At 40.4% G+C, this 17,810-nt stretch overlaps 1 protein-coding gene across 1 annotated transcript; it reads left to right on the top strand.

Moving 5' to 3' along the window:
* Nucleotides 1–260: 260 nt before the first annotated feature.
* On the top strand, nucleotides 261–16,172 carry LOC138952849 (protein MEMO1-like). The gene is made up of 9 exons (XM_070324581.1): nucleotides 261–402; nucleotides 3,437–3,518; nucleotides 4,389–4,457; nucleotides 5,061–5,173; nucleotides 6,030–6,141; nucleotides 6,339–6,481; nucleotides 8,125–8,201; nucleotides 10,178–10,282; nucleotides 11,889–16,172. Exons 1-9 carry the CDS (start codon nucleotides 351–353, stop codon nucleotides 12,024–12,026), a joined length of 891 nt encoding a protein of 296 aa, XP_070180682.1. The 5' UTR covers nucleotides 261–350; the 3' UTR covers nucleotides 12,027–16,172.
* Nucleotides 16,173–17,810: the final 1,638 nt, after the last annotated feature.

The raw sequence follows: 17,810 nt of genomic DNA, 5'->3' as shown, positions 1-17,810 counted from the left end.
TTTTTTTGGCCTATGTTACCGTGAACAGACCTTTTTTTTTTTGGCCTAGGCCTAATCAAAGTCGCGCAGGGGTGAAATGGACGCCCACTGTCACTTTGCAGATCGCTGTCCCAAACAGTTTCTCTTCCACTATTTTTCAAAAGTTCGCTTTCTCACACTCAAAAAAACAGAAAAGCTTATATCGTCTTTACAGCCAGTGGGGTGTACTGTACACATTCCCTCTGCGCATGTGCAAAACCCAAACCGTTTACTGTTTCCGGAAAATCGAGGAATGAGAAAGTTGGCTCTCAGCTCGACATTTTCGCTGCTGTGAGGTCTTCGAGAAGGAAGTTGCCAAGATTGGGAAGAGCATGTCGAAGGTTCGCCGGGCTACGCACGCAGGAACCTGGTACTCGGACGGGCGTAAGTAATTTTTGACGAGAACGCAGTGATATCAAACGGGATGAAAGGTGTCGAAATTGACACCTTTGTGACTGGCGAACAAAGGCAGATGAGATTCAACCCTGCATCAGCTGTGGGAAACCAAAACAAACAGTTGAAGGGGGTATATTGTTACATCCCACGTAGTTTGGATCTTGCCCTCCAAGTACATTTTATAGGAAATAAATTATATTATTTTCGTGGCTAATCCAAATTAAGAGGCAGCAACAAACTATTAAACATTTGTAGGAATGTAAACTAAACTTCCCTCAGCAGGTAGCTGTCGTCGTTACCGACACGGCTATTTTTAGCTGTGCGAAATGACTGCTGGTGACTATTGGATTTAGCGGTAAGGAGAGCAGACTCATTGTTGATGCCATGGAGTGGCATAGACTTCCATAATTACATCTGAAAAATCTTCAATTTTATTCTCAATCTCAGATATAGTGTTTGAAGACTGTGAGTCACTGAGTGTGACTAGTTTTTGTTTTTGCTTTAATTAAAAATGATTGACCGTGGCCTTGGGAGATATATATTATGGCTTGAACATTTAAGTAATGCAGTAGGTAGGCAGTGTTGGTGAAAGAAAATACTACAGAATGCAATAGGTAAGAAAGGATCCAATAATATATACCTCTCCCAACTGTCCATATGATTATATTTATGTGAATGAGCATTATGTGGGCATATTTTGTGGTTTTGAAGAAAAAAGATAGCAGTCATGTCCGCTCAGAAAAGGAGCCTAGACAGTGAGCTGTACATAGTAGTGTTCCCGACTCTTAAATGTCTGTGTTTGGCCCTTTGCATGAATTGTAATGTCAATCAGGAGAGGTGGAATGGTATGGATAGATGCACAACAATCATATTACATCATACATGTACTGATCTCTATCTCCTCATAGATCTACACTGCCAAAGCCTTGTGTAAGTCTATTAACTAACCCTTTTGATTGGGTATCTTCTTTGTATTTAATTCCAAGCAAAATGGCTCGATTAAATATAAAAATGAGTAGATGAGGCAAAGAATCAGCCTAATTTATTTTTACGGAGTGGCTCGAGAACTGATGAGTCGGTTAGGGAGCCCCAGACTGCTCGAGAACCAGCACTCACAACTAGCTCTCGAAATAGAGATTCCTTTTATTTTTTTGCCAAGAATGACAGGTGCCTCTGTAGTGCAGTGGATAGCACTAGCACTGTACTCTGTAGACCTTGTTCCGAGTGGTTGAGGATAGATTTGTGCAGTCAACATACTTTTACATTAAGTCAAGTTTTGACTCAATGTTTTAACATAGTCATAGACGGGGAATCGAAACGAGGGTTGTGGTGTCTGTCTGTCTGTCTGTATGTGTAGAGCGATTCAGATAAAACTACTGGACCGATCTTCAAAATGAAACTTGACATGACAGTTCCTGGGTATGATATCCCCAGACGTTTTTTAATTTTTACATTTAGTCAAGTTTTGACTAAATGTTTTAACATAGAGACGAGGGTCGTGGTGTGTGTGTGTCTGTCTGTCTGTGCGTGTGTGTGTGTGTAGAGCGATTCAGACTAAACTACTGGACCGATCTTTATGAAATTTGACATGAGAGTTCCTGGGAATGATATCCCCGGACGTTTTTTTCATTTTTTCGATAAATGTCTGATGACGTCATATCCGGCTTTTTGTAAAAGTTGAGGCGGCACTGTCACACCCCCATTTTTCAATCAAATTGATTGAAATTTTGGCCAAGCAATCTTCGACGAAGGCCGGACTTTGGTATTGCATTTCAGCTTGGTGGCTTAAAAATTAATTAATGACTTTGGTCATTAAAAATCTGAAAATTGTAAAAAAAACATTTTTTTTATAAAACGATCCAAATTTACGTTCATCTTATTCTTCATCATTTTCCGATTCCAAAAACATATAAATATGTTATATATGGATTAAAAACAAGCTCTGAAAATTAAAAATATAAAAATTATGATCAAAATTGAATTTTCGAAATCAATTTAAAAACACTTTCATCTTAATCCTTGTCGGTTCCTGATTCCAAAAACATATAGATATGATATGTTTGGATTAAAAACACGCTCAGAAAGTTAAAAAGAATAGACTGGGTGGCCGAGTGGTAACGCACTTGCGCTCGGAATCGAGAGGTTGCGTGTTCGACCCTGGGTCAGGCCGCTATTTTCTCCCCCCTTTCCTAACCTAGATGGTGGGTTCAAGTGCTAGTCTTTCGGATGAGACGAAAAACCGAGGTCCCTTCGTGTACACTATATTGGGGTGTGCACGTTAAAGATCCCACGATTGACAAAAGGGTCTTTCCTGGCAAAATTGTATAGGCATAGATAAAAATGTCCATCAAATACCCGTGTGACTTGGAATAAAGGCCGCGAAAGGTGAATGCTCGCCTAACAGGCTTGAGGTTTGCTGGTCGATGTGAATGCGTTATATATTGTGTGTAAAAAATGTTTGTTTGTCTGTCTGTCTGTAAAAAAATTCCATTTCACACGGCAGAAATTAATATGTAAAGCGCGGAGAGCACAGTTAATTGTGGTTCGCGCTATATAAGCTCACCATAATAAAAATTTTTTTAAAAAAAAGATATAGAAAAGCGTGCTATCCTCCTCAGCGCAACCGCTCCCGCGCTTTTCTGGATTGTTAATTTCACTGCCTTTGCCACGAGCGGTGGACAGACGATGCTACAAGTGTACGGTCTTGCGGAAAAAATGCAATGCGTTCAGTTTCATTCTGTGAGTTCGACTGAGCTTGACTAAATGTTGTATTTTCGCCTTACGCGACTTGTTTCTTACTAAACTCTTCTTTTTTATTTATTTCTCTTCTTCTTCATTCTAATGCTTTTGACACAATTTGAGTGGCTTGTTAAAGATCAAAAATTGCTACAAGAATGCTCGAGCATCATTGATTTTATTTTGAGTCAGTCATCACTGGTGGAATGCATCCGTGAACCAAGCAGCGTGAAATCACTAGTCTAAAAAACACAAAGCATACAAGTTGTCGATGTCTATATTTCAGGGGAAGAGCTGGGCAGCCAGCTTGAAGGATGGCTTTCCAAGGCAAAAGAGACCCAGAAACCTGCCAGGGCCATTATTGCTCCGTAAGTTTGTGCTCTTTCCTGTTAAATGTATGCTAGTGTATGTATTGCATAAATAAGGTGTATAAGATTAAGAACCTGTACTTCTGAAAGCAGCAGACACAGACGTAACAAATAACATTTGCAATCTGCTTTACCATCCTATTAACTGAAGAAAGTGTGTGACATGCCAGTCAATGAGTCATTGTTTTATCTCCTAATTGGTGTGATGATGCTGTTTTCTATGGGTTACATGTCCTGGATGTGATGTAGATATGGAAGAAAACCCTTATTTTGCATGGACAGGATCATGTAACAGGAACTACACTTTTGGGGTTCAGGAAACGGTTTCATTCCAAGACCTGGTACGAACTTTTAACAAAATTCAATACATAAGTGAGTGAAACATGTTCATGTATTCAAAGTTCTCAGACAGAAAAATGGTCATTTGTATCCCCCGCGGGTTAGGGGGAAGAATTTACCCGATGCTCCCCAGCATGTCGTAAGAAGCGACAAACGGATTCTGTTTCTCCTTTTACCCTTGTTAAGTGTTTCTTGTATAGAATATAGTCAATGTTTGTAAAGATTTTAGTCAAGCAGTGTGTAAGAAATGTTCAGTCCTTTGTACTGGAAACTTGCATTCTCCCAGTAAGGTCATATATTGTACTACGTTGCAAGCCCCTGGAGCAATTTTTTGATTAGTGCTTTTGTGATCAAGAAACAATTAACAAGTGGCTCTATCCCATCTCCCCCCTTTCCCCGTGGCGATATAACCTTGAACGGTTGAAAACGACGTTAAACATCAAATAAAGAAAGAAATGGTAATTTGTTCTACTGGTTTTGTTGTCTTTTTATTTTTTGATTTTAAATTTAATGTACACTTTTTCATTTCAGGCACGCTGGCTATTACTACTGCGGAGCCTGTGGGGCGCATGCATATCGACAAGTTGATCCTTCTGTTGTGTAAGTGCTTTGCAGCTGCATTTTATTTATTGTCACGGTCACTGCTGCAGACAAATCTTGCACAGCATTCTTGTACTTGAAAATGAAGTTTATATCCCCAGCTAAGCTTGAAGGTGGTATACTGCTAAGCTGTTGAAAAAGCAAAAGAGGAGGTTTGGGGGAAACAGTGAGATGTTATACTTATAGAGAGGGAGAGGAGAGGGCAAACCCTTTTTTCCCCAGAGAGTGCAATATCGCCTGGTCAAGCTGCCAAATGCAGATTCTGGAAACGCTCGCTGTACACAATGCAACCTATATCTGTTTCTATTCAACTGGCTTCCTGCAAGGTTTGAGCATCTATAAGTTTGGAAAAATCGCAGTATTTACCTTTCTACATGTATGAATGTTTTACAGTTTGAAGTTGGAGTTACTTTCCATGCCATATGAGGAAAGGAGCTGCAATACATTATAACAGTGAATAACCTAACACTTTTCACTGTCTGAAGAACTTTCATGAAGCTGTGTGTTCTAACTTTAAGGGCTTGTCTTTTCCTATTGTGAAGATTTGATTGCATGGTGTATTTTTGTACTCTCAATTCTGATTTTTGTTTCTTCCCACAACAGGAAGCGAGTGTTTGTCTTGGGGCCTTCTCATCACGTGCGCATGTCTGGTTGTGCCCTGTCAGGATGCGAGACTTATCAAACGCCTGTATATGATCTCACTATAGACAAAGAAAGTAAGTGCTTATCCTCTGATCTTAAGCTGTGCTTCGTGGGCTGTGTGTGACCCACAGTTCTACAAACGTTATCAAGCGTTCAGAGTGGTTTGTTTTCACTTAATTGATAAAGAAGTATAAGATCGAGGATTCACACTCAGATATTGTTTAAGAGCTTACTACTGAAAAAAGTAACTGTTTTGACAAGCAAAAAGATGACTAAATTTGTACTTCACTATTTGGGAGGCGTGTAAATGTGACCTATAATTATTGATTCTGGGAAATAATGTTTGTTGGACCAGAGCACTTCAGAAGGCAGAGGATGTTAACTTATTGGCTAAATGTTCGGATGGGGGTGGGATCAGAGAATTGTTTGTTATGATTTCAACAAAATCATCATGAACAACTTTGAAAAGGACAAAGTATGATAATGGTGGTCAGGGTGGAACATAGGAAGAACAGAATGTTGGTGGAGGGGCAGGTTAGCAGAGAAATACATGTTAATTTAGAGATGTTCTCAGAGTTCCACATCTTCAAAATGATTTTACGTATTATAACTCCTGACCAGAAAAAAGGGGTATTCATACGGCCTGCCAAAAATTCAAGGGGTATTTTACTTACAACTTGTGACTGAGTGTCACAGTCATGGACTGATAGTCATACATTGAAATATACACACAACGGATGAGCTCCTACCTCCTGAGCACATGTTGTGTCTGTTCTTACCTGCTGGACAAAATGTTGTACCTTTTTTTTTATACCTCTTTGCTCTACCTTTTACTGTGATTTTCTGCACCAGGGGGCAATGTACTATACCTCCGATTTTACGTGATGTGGAATACTGGTTCTGATATTTACTCACAAATTGCCCTTTCAGTTTATGAGAAACTCTATGCAACTGGTGCTTTCGACACAATGTCCATCAGCACGGATGAAGGAGAACACAGCATCGAGATGCACCTGCCTTATATCGCAAAAGTCATGGAAAGGTGGGGACCAGTTGCTTAAACGAAAAAAACAATGAAATAGTGTGTGCCGTTCACTTGGTTCATAATTGCCTCCAATAACGGTGATTTATTAGATCTTATTTCTTTATGTATATATTTATTTTTGTTTTGTTTGTGTTTTAGATTTAACTGTTAGGATGTTAGTTTTAATGAACTGTAAAGGTCATGTTGTGTTCCAGTCGCAAGAATCATTTCACCATTGTCCCCATCCTTGTGGGGTCGCTATCACCAGAGAAAGAGCAGCAATATGGAGCTATCCTCAGCAGCTATCTAGCCAACCCTGAAAACCTTTTTGTCGTCTCCTCAGACTTCTGCCACTGGGGTACTGACAGTTTCTGTAGTATGAGAGTCTTTTCCTGTGTGCCCTTTTTGTCTTTTTCATTCTTTTGAAAAGGGGGAGGTAACGGGTGTTTGCAGATTTTGACCCTCTGTGTTAAAGGCATATGTACGCGCTCCCGTGTTTACAAAGTGTAGTTTGCCCATAATCGATGTCAAACGCACCATAAGACCATGTAATGACGATATGTCGCCATGCGCGGACCATATACATGCATTACAGCTTGTTTTAGAGTCTCAAAAACTTTGGATGTAAACAAAGACGCGGAGTTATTTCCCTTGCGTCAACGCTACCTCTGTTGGCAAATCTATAAATAGGACGATCCAGATCAAAATGAAAATTAACATATCTCAACATTGAAGGGGTCCTAGACCACAATATTTTGCAGGGAACTTAATTTAGCATGTCTCCAGCTGTTGGTAAAGCAATTAGCGTGTATAGTCATCGAGTACATATGGCTTTAATCTTGTGTGGTTTGAAGAATCAAAAAGGTTATAGTTATTTGAGTGTTTAATCAAAGATAAAATGAAACATTCACTGGAACTTTGACCTTTTGGTCTTTGAAGGAGACAAGTTATAATTAGATAATGAACAGAAAATTAAGTTAGCTCTGAAGATGGCAACAATTTATTGTGTGAAATGTCAAACTCAAACAATTTATTGTGTGAAATGTCATGGAGTTTGTTTGTTTGTTTGGAGTCATTGAGTGGTTTGACCACATAGATTCATTGAAGTGCTGCAGAAGAGGTTTTGTTGAGCAACAAGCGTTAAACATCTCTGAAACCAGCTTGTGGATGTGTACCCAAGACTGTCACAAATATTTTCTTTGTATGTTTGTTTGTTCGTTTCTTTGCTGCTATATTTCTCTCATCCCTAATCCCCATATTTTACTTGTTAGTTTTTAGTTGAAACTGTTCGGCCATTGATCTTTGGAATTATAATGTGTTACACGACACTTGAGATTGCCACAAGTTCTCAAACGTCGTATAGTTGTGTTCTTTTATTCTACGTCGCCCGTCTTCGCAGCAGCAGAAAACAACTCGTCAAATTGAGTTCGAGGATTTATTTAGCATTCCATACATACAACTGCACATCGTAGCAGAACTCAAAAGTAGAAGCTTTTTCACACACAAATCGCGCTGGCCTATATAATAAATACTCAATCTCAAGAATATTCCAGATCGAACATGATACAACTACATTATACGAGCCGTCTATGGACTAGAACAGTGACGTTCTCTGTGACGTACATCAAAAGCGCTGACGCACTTAATCCGAGCGAATGCCACGAACCCACGACTCAAAACAACGTGGTAAACAACTGGTTTTGACAGGACTAGAAAGTTCACCTGCATTCTCGTCCAAACATAAATATTGTGTTTACAAAACATAATATCAGTACTTTCCCACAAAGTACAAATAAGTCAACTACATGCAACACACAAAACCGAACCAAAGCTCAGCAACGGCAGCGTTTCCTAACATAATGTGGCGCATGACTATTTCTTTGTAGTTTTAAAAGGAAAGGCACTTTCATCAATTATGAATGAATATAAATTATGTCTATTTTTATTTTGTTCAGTGTATTGTATGAGATCATAACTGTGTGTGTGTGTTATGGTTTGCAGGGAAGAGATTTAACTACACATTTTACGACAAGTCCTGTGGAAAGATATGGCAGTCTATTGAAGCACTAGACAAAGCAGTGAGTAAATATTTCTCAAAGTACTGTGGTTATGACCAAGAAATAGGGAATTAGGTTGGGTTCAGTGACAGGCTAAACGGGCATGAGATTTCCCTCCAAATTGGCGGATTTTCTGCATTTTTGATGCTATCAAAATTGTTTAAAAGATTTTGTAAAATTGTTTAATTTTGCTTAATGTTTCCCAAATTTAATTTTCTTTGGGGGGGAGAGAGGGGGGGGGGGGGGGGAGCAAACTTGTATGATTGATTACTCCTACAACCTAATGTTTTAGCTTTGTATAATTGTATGTAGATGTCTACTTTTACTTGCACTGGAAATATTGAAAGTTTTGAAAAGTTAAAATCATCCACAAAGTAGGTGTCAGTTTACCAAAGGGAGGTAATAATTCTTGGGTTTTTGACTCACATGCGAAGCAAAAGTGAGTCTATGTACTCACCCGAGTCGTCCGTCCGTCCGCCCGGAAAATTTTAACGTTGGATATTTCTTGGACACTATTCAGTCTATCAGTACCAAATTTGGCAAGATGGTGTATGATGACAAGGCCCCAAAAAACATACATAGCATCTTGACCTTGCTTCAAGGTCAAGGTCGCAGGGGCCATAAATGTTGTCTAAAAAACAGCTATTTTTCACATTTTTCACATTTTCTCTGAAGTATTTGAAATTTAATACCTCACCTATATATGATATATAGGGCAAAGTAAGCCCCATCTTTTGATACCAGTTTGGTTTACCTTGCTTCAAGGTCAAGGTCACAGGAGCTCTTCAAAGTTGGATTGTATACATATTTTGAAGTGACCTTGACCCTGAACTATGGAAGATAACTGTTTCAAACTTAAAAATTATGTGGGGCACATGTTATGCTTTCATCATGAGACACATTTGGTCACATGATCAAGGTCAAGGTCACTTTGACCCTTATGAAATGTGACCAAAATAAGGTAGTGAACCACTAAAAGTGACCATATCTCATGGTAGAAAGAGCCAGTAAGCACCATTGTACTTCCTATGTCTTGAATTAACAGCTTTGTGTTGCATGACCTTGGATGACCTTGACCTTGGGGTCAAGGTCACATGTATTTTGGTAGGGAAAATGTGTAAAGCAGTTCTTAGTGTATGGATGGATGGATGGATGGATGGATAAGATTTACAGTCCAGTGAGGTTACCCTCATGGAAATTCGGGCTGCTTTCTCCCCGGGGAAAGCGAGCTGCCATACATACGGCGCTACCCATATTTTTTTTCTGCATGCGTGTATTCATGTTTCCTGAGACTTAATGCCGTGTGAGATGGAATTTTTTTTTACTTTATTCCAAGTCCCACGGGTATTTGATGGACATTTTTATCTATGCCTATACAATTTTGCCAGGAAAGACCCTTTTGTCAATCGTGGGATCTTTAACGTGCACACCCCAATGTAGTGTACACGAAGGGACCTCGGTTTTTCGTCTCATCCGAAAGACTAGCACTTGAACCCACCACCTAGGTTAGGAAAGGGGGGAGAAAATTGCGGCCTGACCCAGGCCTGAACACGCAACCTCTCGCTTCCGAGCGCAAGTGCGTTACCACTCGGCCACCCAGTCCCAGTGTATGATGTCATTGCTAGGTTTAGCTGAAGGTCAAGGTCATGTAAAGGTCAAGGTCAAGCATGTGAGTCGTATGGGCTTTGCCTTTCTTGTTACCCTCAAGCAATGTCTGCAACTTCGGGAAATGGAAATTTTACTCGACAATTAGCACAATGCTGTTCAGTGTTGTGTTTAGCTGTGAAATACCTGTGAATGCTGTATTCACAAGATAATGCACTTTAGTTATGTAATGAAACAACTTTGTTGGCGTTTATTACCAACGGCTTGTTTTAGCAGACGATGGAAGTAAGAGGCTGGACAGGAACTTGTGTCCTAGTGGGTTTTTGACTTATTGCCTTACTGAAGATAACTATATATAGAAAACTCTCTGATTGCATGCATTTTGCTTTCAGGGCATGACCATTATAGAGAAAATGGATCCTGCTGGTTTCACCACCTATCTGAGGGATTACCAGAACACTATATGCGGTAGGCACCCCATAGGTGTTTTGCTGAATGTGAGTATACAAGCACCCCACCACCAACAACCCCCCTGAACACGCACACAGACAAAAGTTTTTTTTTTTTAAACACAAGAACACCCCCATGGTTTTGGCTGAATGCGAGTGTAGAAATGACCATTTCCCTCCCCTTCTCCGAAGCTCCTCTCCCCATTTTTATGTACAGTGAAGTCCGGCTGTAGTGATAGACCCATATAGTGATAGTCCGGCTGTAGTAATAGAATTTCTGGGTCCCGGTCCCAGTTGTTCATGTTCTTTGTTAACTTAGTCCGGTTGTAGTGATATTTTTCAGTCCGGATATAGTGATAGTCCGCTTGTTGTGATACTATTTTCAAGTCCCGGGGAAGCTAAAGTCCGGCTCTCCCCCCTTTCCCCTATCCCATCTCCCCCCTTTCCCCGTCGCGATATAACCTTGAATGGTTGAAAACAACGTTAAACACCAAATAAAGAAAGAAAGTCTGGCTGTAGTGATAATGTTCGAGAGTAATCTCCCTTTACCAAAATGTGCTTACCCTGAAGCGGAAAATTGATCAGACAATTTTTCATTTAACCCTTATTTCTAAGTGGCCCTTCTCTCTCTCTCTCCTCTCTCTAAAACACACACACACGCACGCACGCACACACACACACCGGCTGTTGAACTGCCAGGACGGGGGTAGGTTAACACAGGACATTTACAAGCCTGACAAAGACAGAAGAAACGTCACAAAACGAAATCAATAGTGGTTCCAAAATCACCTTGTTACTGCCTTGAGGCTAGTTTACCAAATGTGCCGCCGCATGTAGCAATAAAAGCTTTGAAGATATCACTACAACTACAAGCGATTGGCCGGATGTAGTAATAAAACCTACAAAAATAGAACTATAACCGGACGTCCGGATGTAGTGATAAAACCTACAAAAATATCACTAACCGGACGTCCGGATGTAGTGATAAAACCTACAAAAATATCACTATAACCGGACGTCCTGGTGTAATGATAGTCCGGATGTAGTGTTAAAAAATTGGGTCCCGAGGGCTATCACTACATCCGGACTTCACTGTACATGAATACTCACCTCGAGTCATTTACCCAGCCATTTGTGCAGTCAGGTTGGGTTAGGTCTGCAGTAAGGTGTGTCCCAGGCTTGTAGCAGCCAGTAAATGCATGCTGCTCTCCCTGGTTTATGTGCATAAATACTCACCTTTGATGTTTACCCAGTCATTTCTCCAGTAAGGTCGGGTTATATTTGGAGTAAGGGATGTCCCAACCAGTAAATGCATGCTCATGTATCCCAATTTGCTTTGCCAAGGTACAGCACACAAACGGTTGTGAGCAGTCCTATTCATAACAGTGAACTGTATGCCAGGACTTTCATATAGAGATCTTGTAGTGCAAATTCATCTGCCTGTTGGTTCTAGAAGAGTGAAAATCATGTTTGCGCTGTTATTTTATTTCATGATCAGATTGTGCGTGTATGTTTCAAAGACAAGTCCGCTGTCTTGTGCGTGTATGTTTGAAAGACAAGTCCGCTGTCTGAGTTTTCGTGTGTGTGTGTGCGCATAACGGTCCACTAATTTTGCCCTCTGATTACATTGTATTTCTCCCATCACATCTGGCAGGCCGTCAACAGTTTACGTCAGAACGGCAACGGGCTGAAGATGGACCTCAAGTTCCTCAAGTACGCCCAGTCCAGTCAGTGCACCAGCTCCTCCGATTCTTCAGTCAGCTACGCAGCCGGCGCTCTTCTGCTGCAGTGACCCTTGTGCAGCGTCTGCATAAACTTGTCTCCCCCTTTTCTCTTCCTCTCACATTGTTTTAGTTTAAAGTTAGAGTAGCTGATTGGGTCAAATTCAACCATTTCTACATTCTTTCTTTCTTTATTTGGTGTTTAACGTCGTTTTCAACCACGAAGGTTATATCGCGACGGGGAAAGGGGGGAGAGGGGATAGAGCCACTTGTTTCTTGTTCACAAAAGCATTAATCAAAAATTTGCTCCAGGGGCTTGCAACGTAGTACAATAAATTACCTTACTGGGAGAATGCAAGTTTCCAGTACAAAGGACTGAACATTTCTTACATACTGCTTGACTAAAATCTTTACAAACATTGACTATATTCTATACAAGAAACACTTAACAAGGGTAAAAGGAGAAACAGAATCCGTTATAGTCGCCTCTTACGACATGCTGGGGAGCATCGGGTAAATTCTTCCCCCTAACCAGCGGGGGGTACCATTTCTACATGTGATGGGCAGTGATTATGGAAGTCTCATAACAAGGGACGCTAGTTTCGGTTATTATGTGATCATTTGCAAATTCCCTATGAGGAATGGTTGGCTAAAAATGTTTAGGGGGAAGAAGTTTCATATGCAGGTATGAGATCATGAAATTACAAAACGGCCTAATATCTCATGCCTGCATTCGATGCAAGGCAGACCAAAACAAAACCTGTTGCTTTAATGGATGTCAGAAAAAGTAAGCAAACTAGCGATGGCTGAAGCAATCATTAACCTTTGCCGGATGCCGCTTTTGACTACACACGCCCGACGATGCGGGTTTGTCTGAACCCATACATTTGAAAGAGGGGTTTTTACCGTTTATTTCTCTAACGACGATGCGGGTTTGTCTGAACCCATACATTTGAAAGAGGGTTTTTACTGTTTATTTCTCTAACGACGGGGTGGGTTCAGGGAAACCCACAGCGCTACTTCAGTGGGTGCATCGAGTTTCTCCCTTCACCGACTTCTTGCAGGGGAGGGAGAGGGGGAGGGAGAGACTGAGAGAGACTGAGAGACTAAGAAAGAGAAAGAGAGAGAGACTAAGAAAGAGAGAGAGAGAGACTAAGAAAGAGAGAGAGAAAGAGAGACAGAGAGAGAGAGAGACTAAGAGAGAGAGAGAGACTAAGAAAGAGAGAGAGAGAGACTAAGAAAGAGAGAGAGAGACTAAGAAAGAGAGAGAGACTAAGAAAGAGAGACTAAGAAAGAGAGAGACAAAGAAAGAGAGAGACTAAGAAAGAGAGAGAGAGAGAGAGACTAAGAAAGAGAGAGAGAGAGAGACTAAGAAAGAGAGACAGAGAGAGAGACTAAGAGAGAGAGACAGAGAGAGACTAAGAGAGAGACAGAGACAGAGAGTCAGACAGACAGACAAGCAATTGACAACAGACATACAGACAGAGATATGGACAGACAGACAGAGAGACAGACAGTCTCTTGGAGACAAACAGGCAGACAGACACTGTTCCGCCGCTTTGGTAATTATGGGTGTAGCAGAACCCGCGCCGTCGGCAGAGGGATAGTTACAATCACTACTACTCTTTAAAAGTATGGGTTTGTGTGAACCCGCGCCATCGGTAGTGTTTATGTAAATTATCATAATCAATTAATTTTAATGTTTTTTTCATGTACACACTAAAAATTTGCAGACAGAGCAAATTAGGTGTGTGAGAGATACTTAAAATTTCAAAACGATACCTTTAATGGTTCCAGAGTTACAATGATTTTAGTGTGTCTCTGGGTACAGGTGAACCCAGGAAGCACGGCAAAGGTTAATCATGTACGAAGTTTGCATGAGGTTGCCCATTCTTTGGTCCCCAATTATTCTTGGAAGTAGTGGAATATGACCCCTTCAGCGTTAGTATACACATTTCTGAAAGCAAGAAAATCACAAGACATCGCATTCCTGATAATTGCTCTGTTAGCTGATATTCTGTAGAATTATCTGTTTGAGCGCAAGAAACTGATGACACCCAGCAAAATGAGATTTCTTACTGTTCTTAGACATTTTGCCTTTGCATTTCATGTTCTTGTCGATCCAGGGAAGATTAACGATTGCCTTCAGCTCTCTCTGAAATGTTATGCTTTCTGTCCTTTTTAGCGTTAAGTTAATCAAGGGAAAAGTTGTCGGTCTGTCCCAAGTGGTGTAAAAATTTGTTTCTGACAACAGTTTTACAAGTTCCTTTGAAGCAAAACCATTGCATCTTCTGGTTGGCATTACCTCATTTTCTGAGATAACTTCTTTTCTAGTCACACATTAGACCTTGTTCGGCCTCTCATAAATTAAAGAACAGATCTGGAAAATTACTTGCAAGTAAATATTTGTTGTATGGGCTTACGTAATTTGACCCTATGAATTCAACATTTATGTCTGTAACCTTGAGGTTGGGGAGATGTTTTTGAAGTTAAAAGTAACTGGTTTCTCAGTCAAGATGTTAATACACACCATGTGTGTACTGTTTTCCATCCATCCATCCTGACCTCCAAGCTTGATACAAAATAGCTCATAACCTGATCATATTGAGTTTTCCATCCCTGTTCACCATTACGGATAATGTGGTTTAGTAAAAGATAACTGCATATGAACACATGCACCTGTAGAGTGTACATAGGCAGAAATATTAGCGGTTTTCTCACCATCATGTGCCATTATGAAACGTGAACAATATTTCCACATGGTCACCATTTCCATAATCGTGTTTGACTCTTTGATGACTGAATGCAATGCTGTTCAGATACTTTCCTTCTCTCACATAATTGGAATGGATATGGCTGTGGACTTGAGCGTGAAGATGTTTTGGCGAAGTCATTTTTGCGACTTCCATCTCTCCTTGCAATACAGCGTAGATTTTTAGAACAGACATTTTTGAGGTATCGGATTGTTGCCGTCATTTTTGACTCACATGCGAAGCAAAAGTGAGTCTATGTACTCACCCGAGTCGTCCGTCCGTCCGTCCGTCCGTCCGTCCGTCCGTCCGGACGTCCGTCCGTCCGTCCGGACGTCCGTCCGTCCGTCCGGAAAACTTTAACGTTGGATATTTCTTGGACACTATTCAGTCTATCAGTACCAAATTTGGCAAGATGGTGTATGATGACAAGGCCCCAAAAAACATACGTAGCATCTTGACCTTGCTTCAAGGTCAAGGTCGCAGGGGCCATAAATGTTGCCTAAAAAACAGCTATTTTTCACATTTTTCCCATTTTCTCTGAAGTTTTTGAGATTCAATACCTCACCTATATATGATATATAGGGCAAAGTAAGCCCCATCTTTTGATACCAGTTTGGTTTACCTTGCTTCAAGGTCAAGGTCACAGGAGCTCCTCAAAGTTGGATTGTATACATATTTTGAAGTGACCTTGACCCTGAACTATGGAAGATAACTGTTTCAAACTTAAAAATTATGTGGGGCACATGTTATGCTTTCATCATGAGACACATTTGGTCACATATGATCAAGGTCAAGGTCACTTTGACCCTTATGAAATGTGACCAAAATAAGGTAGTGAACCACTAAAAGTGACCATATCTCATGGTAGAAAGAGCCAATAAGCACCATTGTACTTCCTATGTCTTGAATTAACAGCTTTGTGTTGCATGACCTTGGATGACCTTGACCTTGGGTCAAGGTCACATGTATTTTGGAAGGAAAAATGTGTAAAGCATGTGAGTCGTATGGGCTTTGCCCTTCTTGTTCAACTGCTCTTTTTATAGCTGGTCATAATGAGACAAGTTATCTGTCGTCAAATAAAAATGATGTGATTTTTTAACAAGAGGGTTGTTATGAGTTGAGTTAGGAAAGAAGTGTTTGTGGTGGATGACTGAACTGTTTTTGTGACGATTCGTATTTCTTACTCAAGGTTCAATGTAAAAGTAGATCTGGCCATTGTGGTTTCGAATGAAATCTGGCTTTTTGTCAGCGCTGAATAGAAGATTTTAATGTTCGTTGAACGGTTGAAAGTTGGTTTAAGAATGTATGGTTTGGAGGTATGTCTGTGGTGGTTTTCATTCTTTTAATAGATGTGGGATGCATGCATTTTTTCAGTTTTACTTGTTTTCATATATAATATGATCATTATCTATGCTTTGATTTGTTTTTTTCAATTCATGGACAATAAAAATATTGCTACTGGATCATTTTTTGTTGTGTTGTTGTTAACACAAAAGTATCTCTTTTTATTTTTATCAGGTGTAAGTGGTGACATTTTCTCAGACACACTTTTTATTGGGACATGGAGATGTTGCATCAGTGATTAAGCAGACCAAGTCTTTTCATGGCCATTTAACCTTCACCTTGCTTTGTGGGTCATGGACGATCCAGAGCCTCGCAAAGAATCTGTATTTCTGAAAGTATTTCAAACTTTTGCTCAAGACTTTATGTAATCCTGAAACACCATTGGACCTTCCTGAGGACCAGGTCTCCAAGGTTAACACGTGTCAACAATCAAATAAAACAATTAAATAGTATGCAAACTCCAGAAATTACTCTGTTGGGTTCGTATGGGTTGTGAAAAAGTGAATCCTCTTGCCTCTATTGAGGTAAACTTTTCACCCATGCTCTTTGTTCACATGTTTTAGACACACCCCTCGCTAGTAAATTACCTATAACGTCACATCTGAAAGTTTGCCTCAATGAAAGCAAGAGTATTCACTCTTTCAAAACCCGTCTATTTTAACTACCCAGTCCAGATGGTGTAGGTCTTGTAAAAACAATGTGGAATTTAATAAGCAAGTTTACAGAGTTTATCTCTAATCATTCTGTCTGTGTCGCGCAAGACTCGTACAAAGAGGCAGTAAACGGTTCATCACTCTTAAGATGGCTTGGGTCGTGCAGGGCCCATACTTTTTACATTGAATCGTTTGAAAAGAATGGGTTGTACACTACCCACATCATATCTGGACTGTGTAGTCTATAGTATGATCCGATCATATACTGATCACATGGTCTGTTATCTTTCTATGGCCATTGAAAGGGGTGCAGAATCTTTAGATACAATAGAAAATTTACAAGCATTTGTAGTGCCAAAAAGAGTACTTTTTTCACACCAAGAAGCTGGAATCCTTTAACTTTGATTAAAACGCACATAAGTCAAGTTTGAACTCTGTTACCTGAAATCCTAAAACGTCGCACTACGCACAAGCCTGATACGCATTAGTTAAGAGTACCATGCCTAAAGAGCCAGACATGGTGCAACCTTCCCCTAGTTTACCTTCAGTATTTCTAGGGAACGCTAAGCTTGTGCTTAGAACTGCACTGTAGCTGCGGACAATTCTTTTCAAATAGAATGTGATTCTTCCTGAAAGCTGAACAGATGGACTAGGTGATTATGGCACATGCAGCACTACATGAATCTAAATAAAAAGTCACTTGTTAATTCAATACTTTTTCATGGCTTTGTTGACATAAGACTGGTTCCCAAAGCTTGCTGTTGTTTGCATTCAGAACGCATACCACCCTGCACGGCTGTGGTCATTTTTCTTTAAACTTGTACTCGTTGGCTCACGTAAGTGTAGCCTATGCGATCGTAACTTTGTCTGTCTGTGCGTGCGTGCGTGCGTCTGTGCGTGTGTATGTCTGTGGTAGAAACTCTAACATTTGAAGACGTCACATTACATTGACGTCACATTATGACGTAAGAGGGTTAGACGTCACGCGAAGGAAGTACTGAAAGTCTCGGTCATTATTATTTTGAGCGCGCCGAGACTAGTTGGCAGTCGTGTCCTTGTAAGTAGGCTACATGCAGACAGACAGATCTAGATCTAGTGTCTCGCT

The sequence above is a fragment of the Littorina saxatilis genome, linkage group LG17 (assembly GCF_037325665.1).
Source record: "Littorina saxatilis isolate snail1 linkage group LG17, US_GU_Lsax_2.0, whole genome shotgun sequence".
NCBI classification, from domain to species: Eukaryota; Metazoa; Mollusca; class Gastropoda; order Littorinimorpha; family Littorinidae; genus Littorina; species Littorina saxatilis.
Note: the sequence above shows the minus strand (reverse complement) of the source record. Positions and strands in the feature narration are given on the sequence as shown.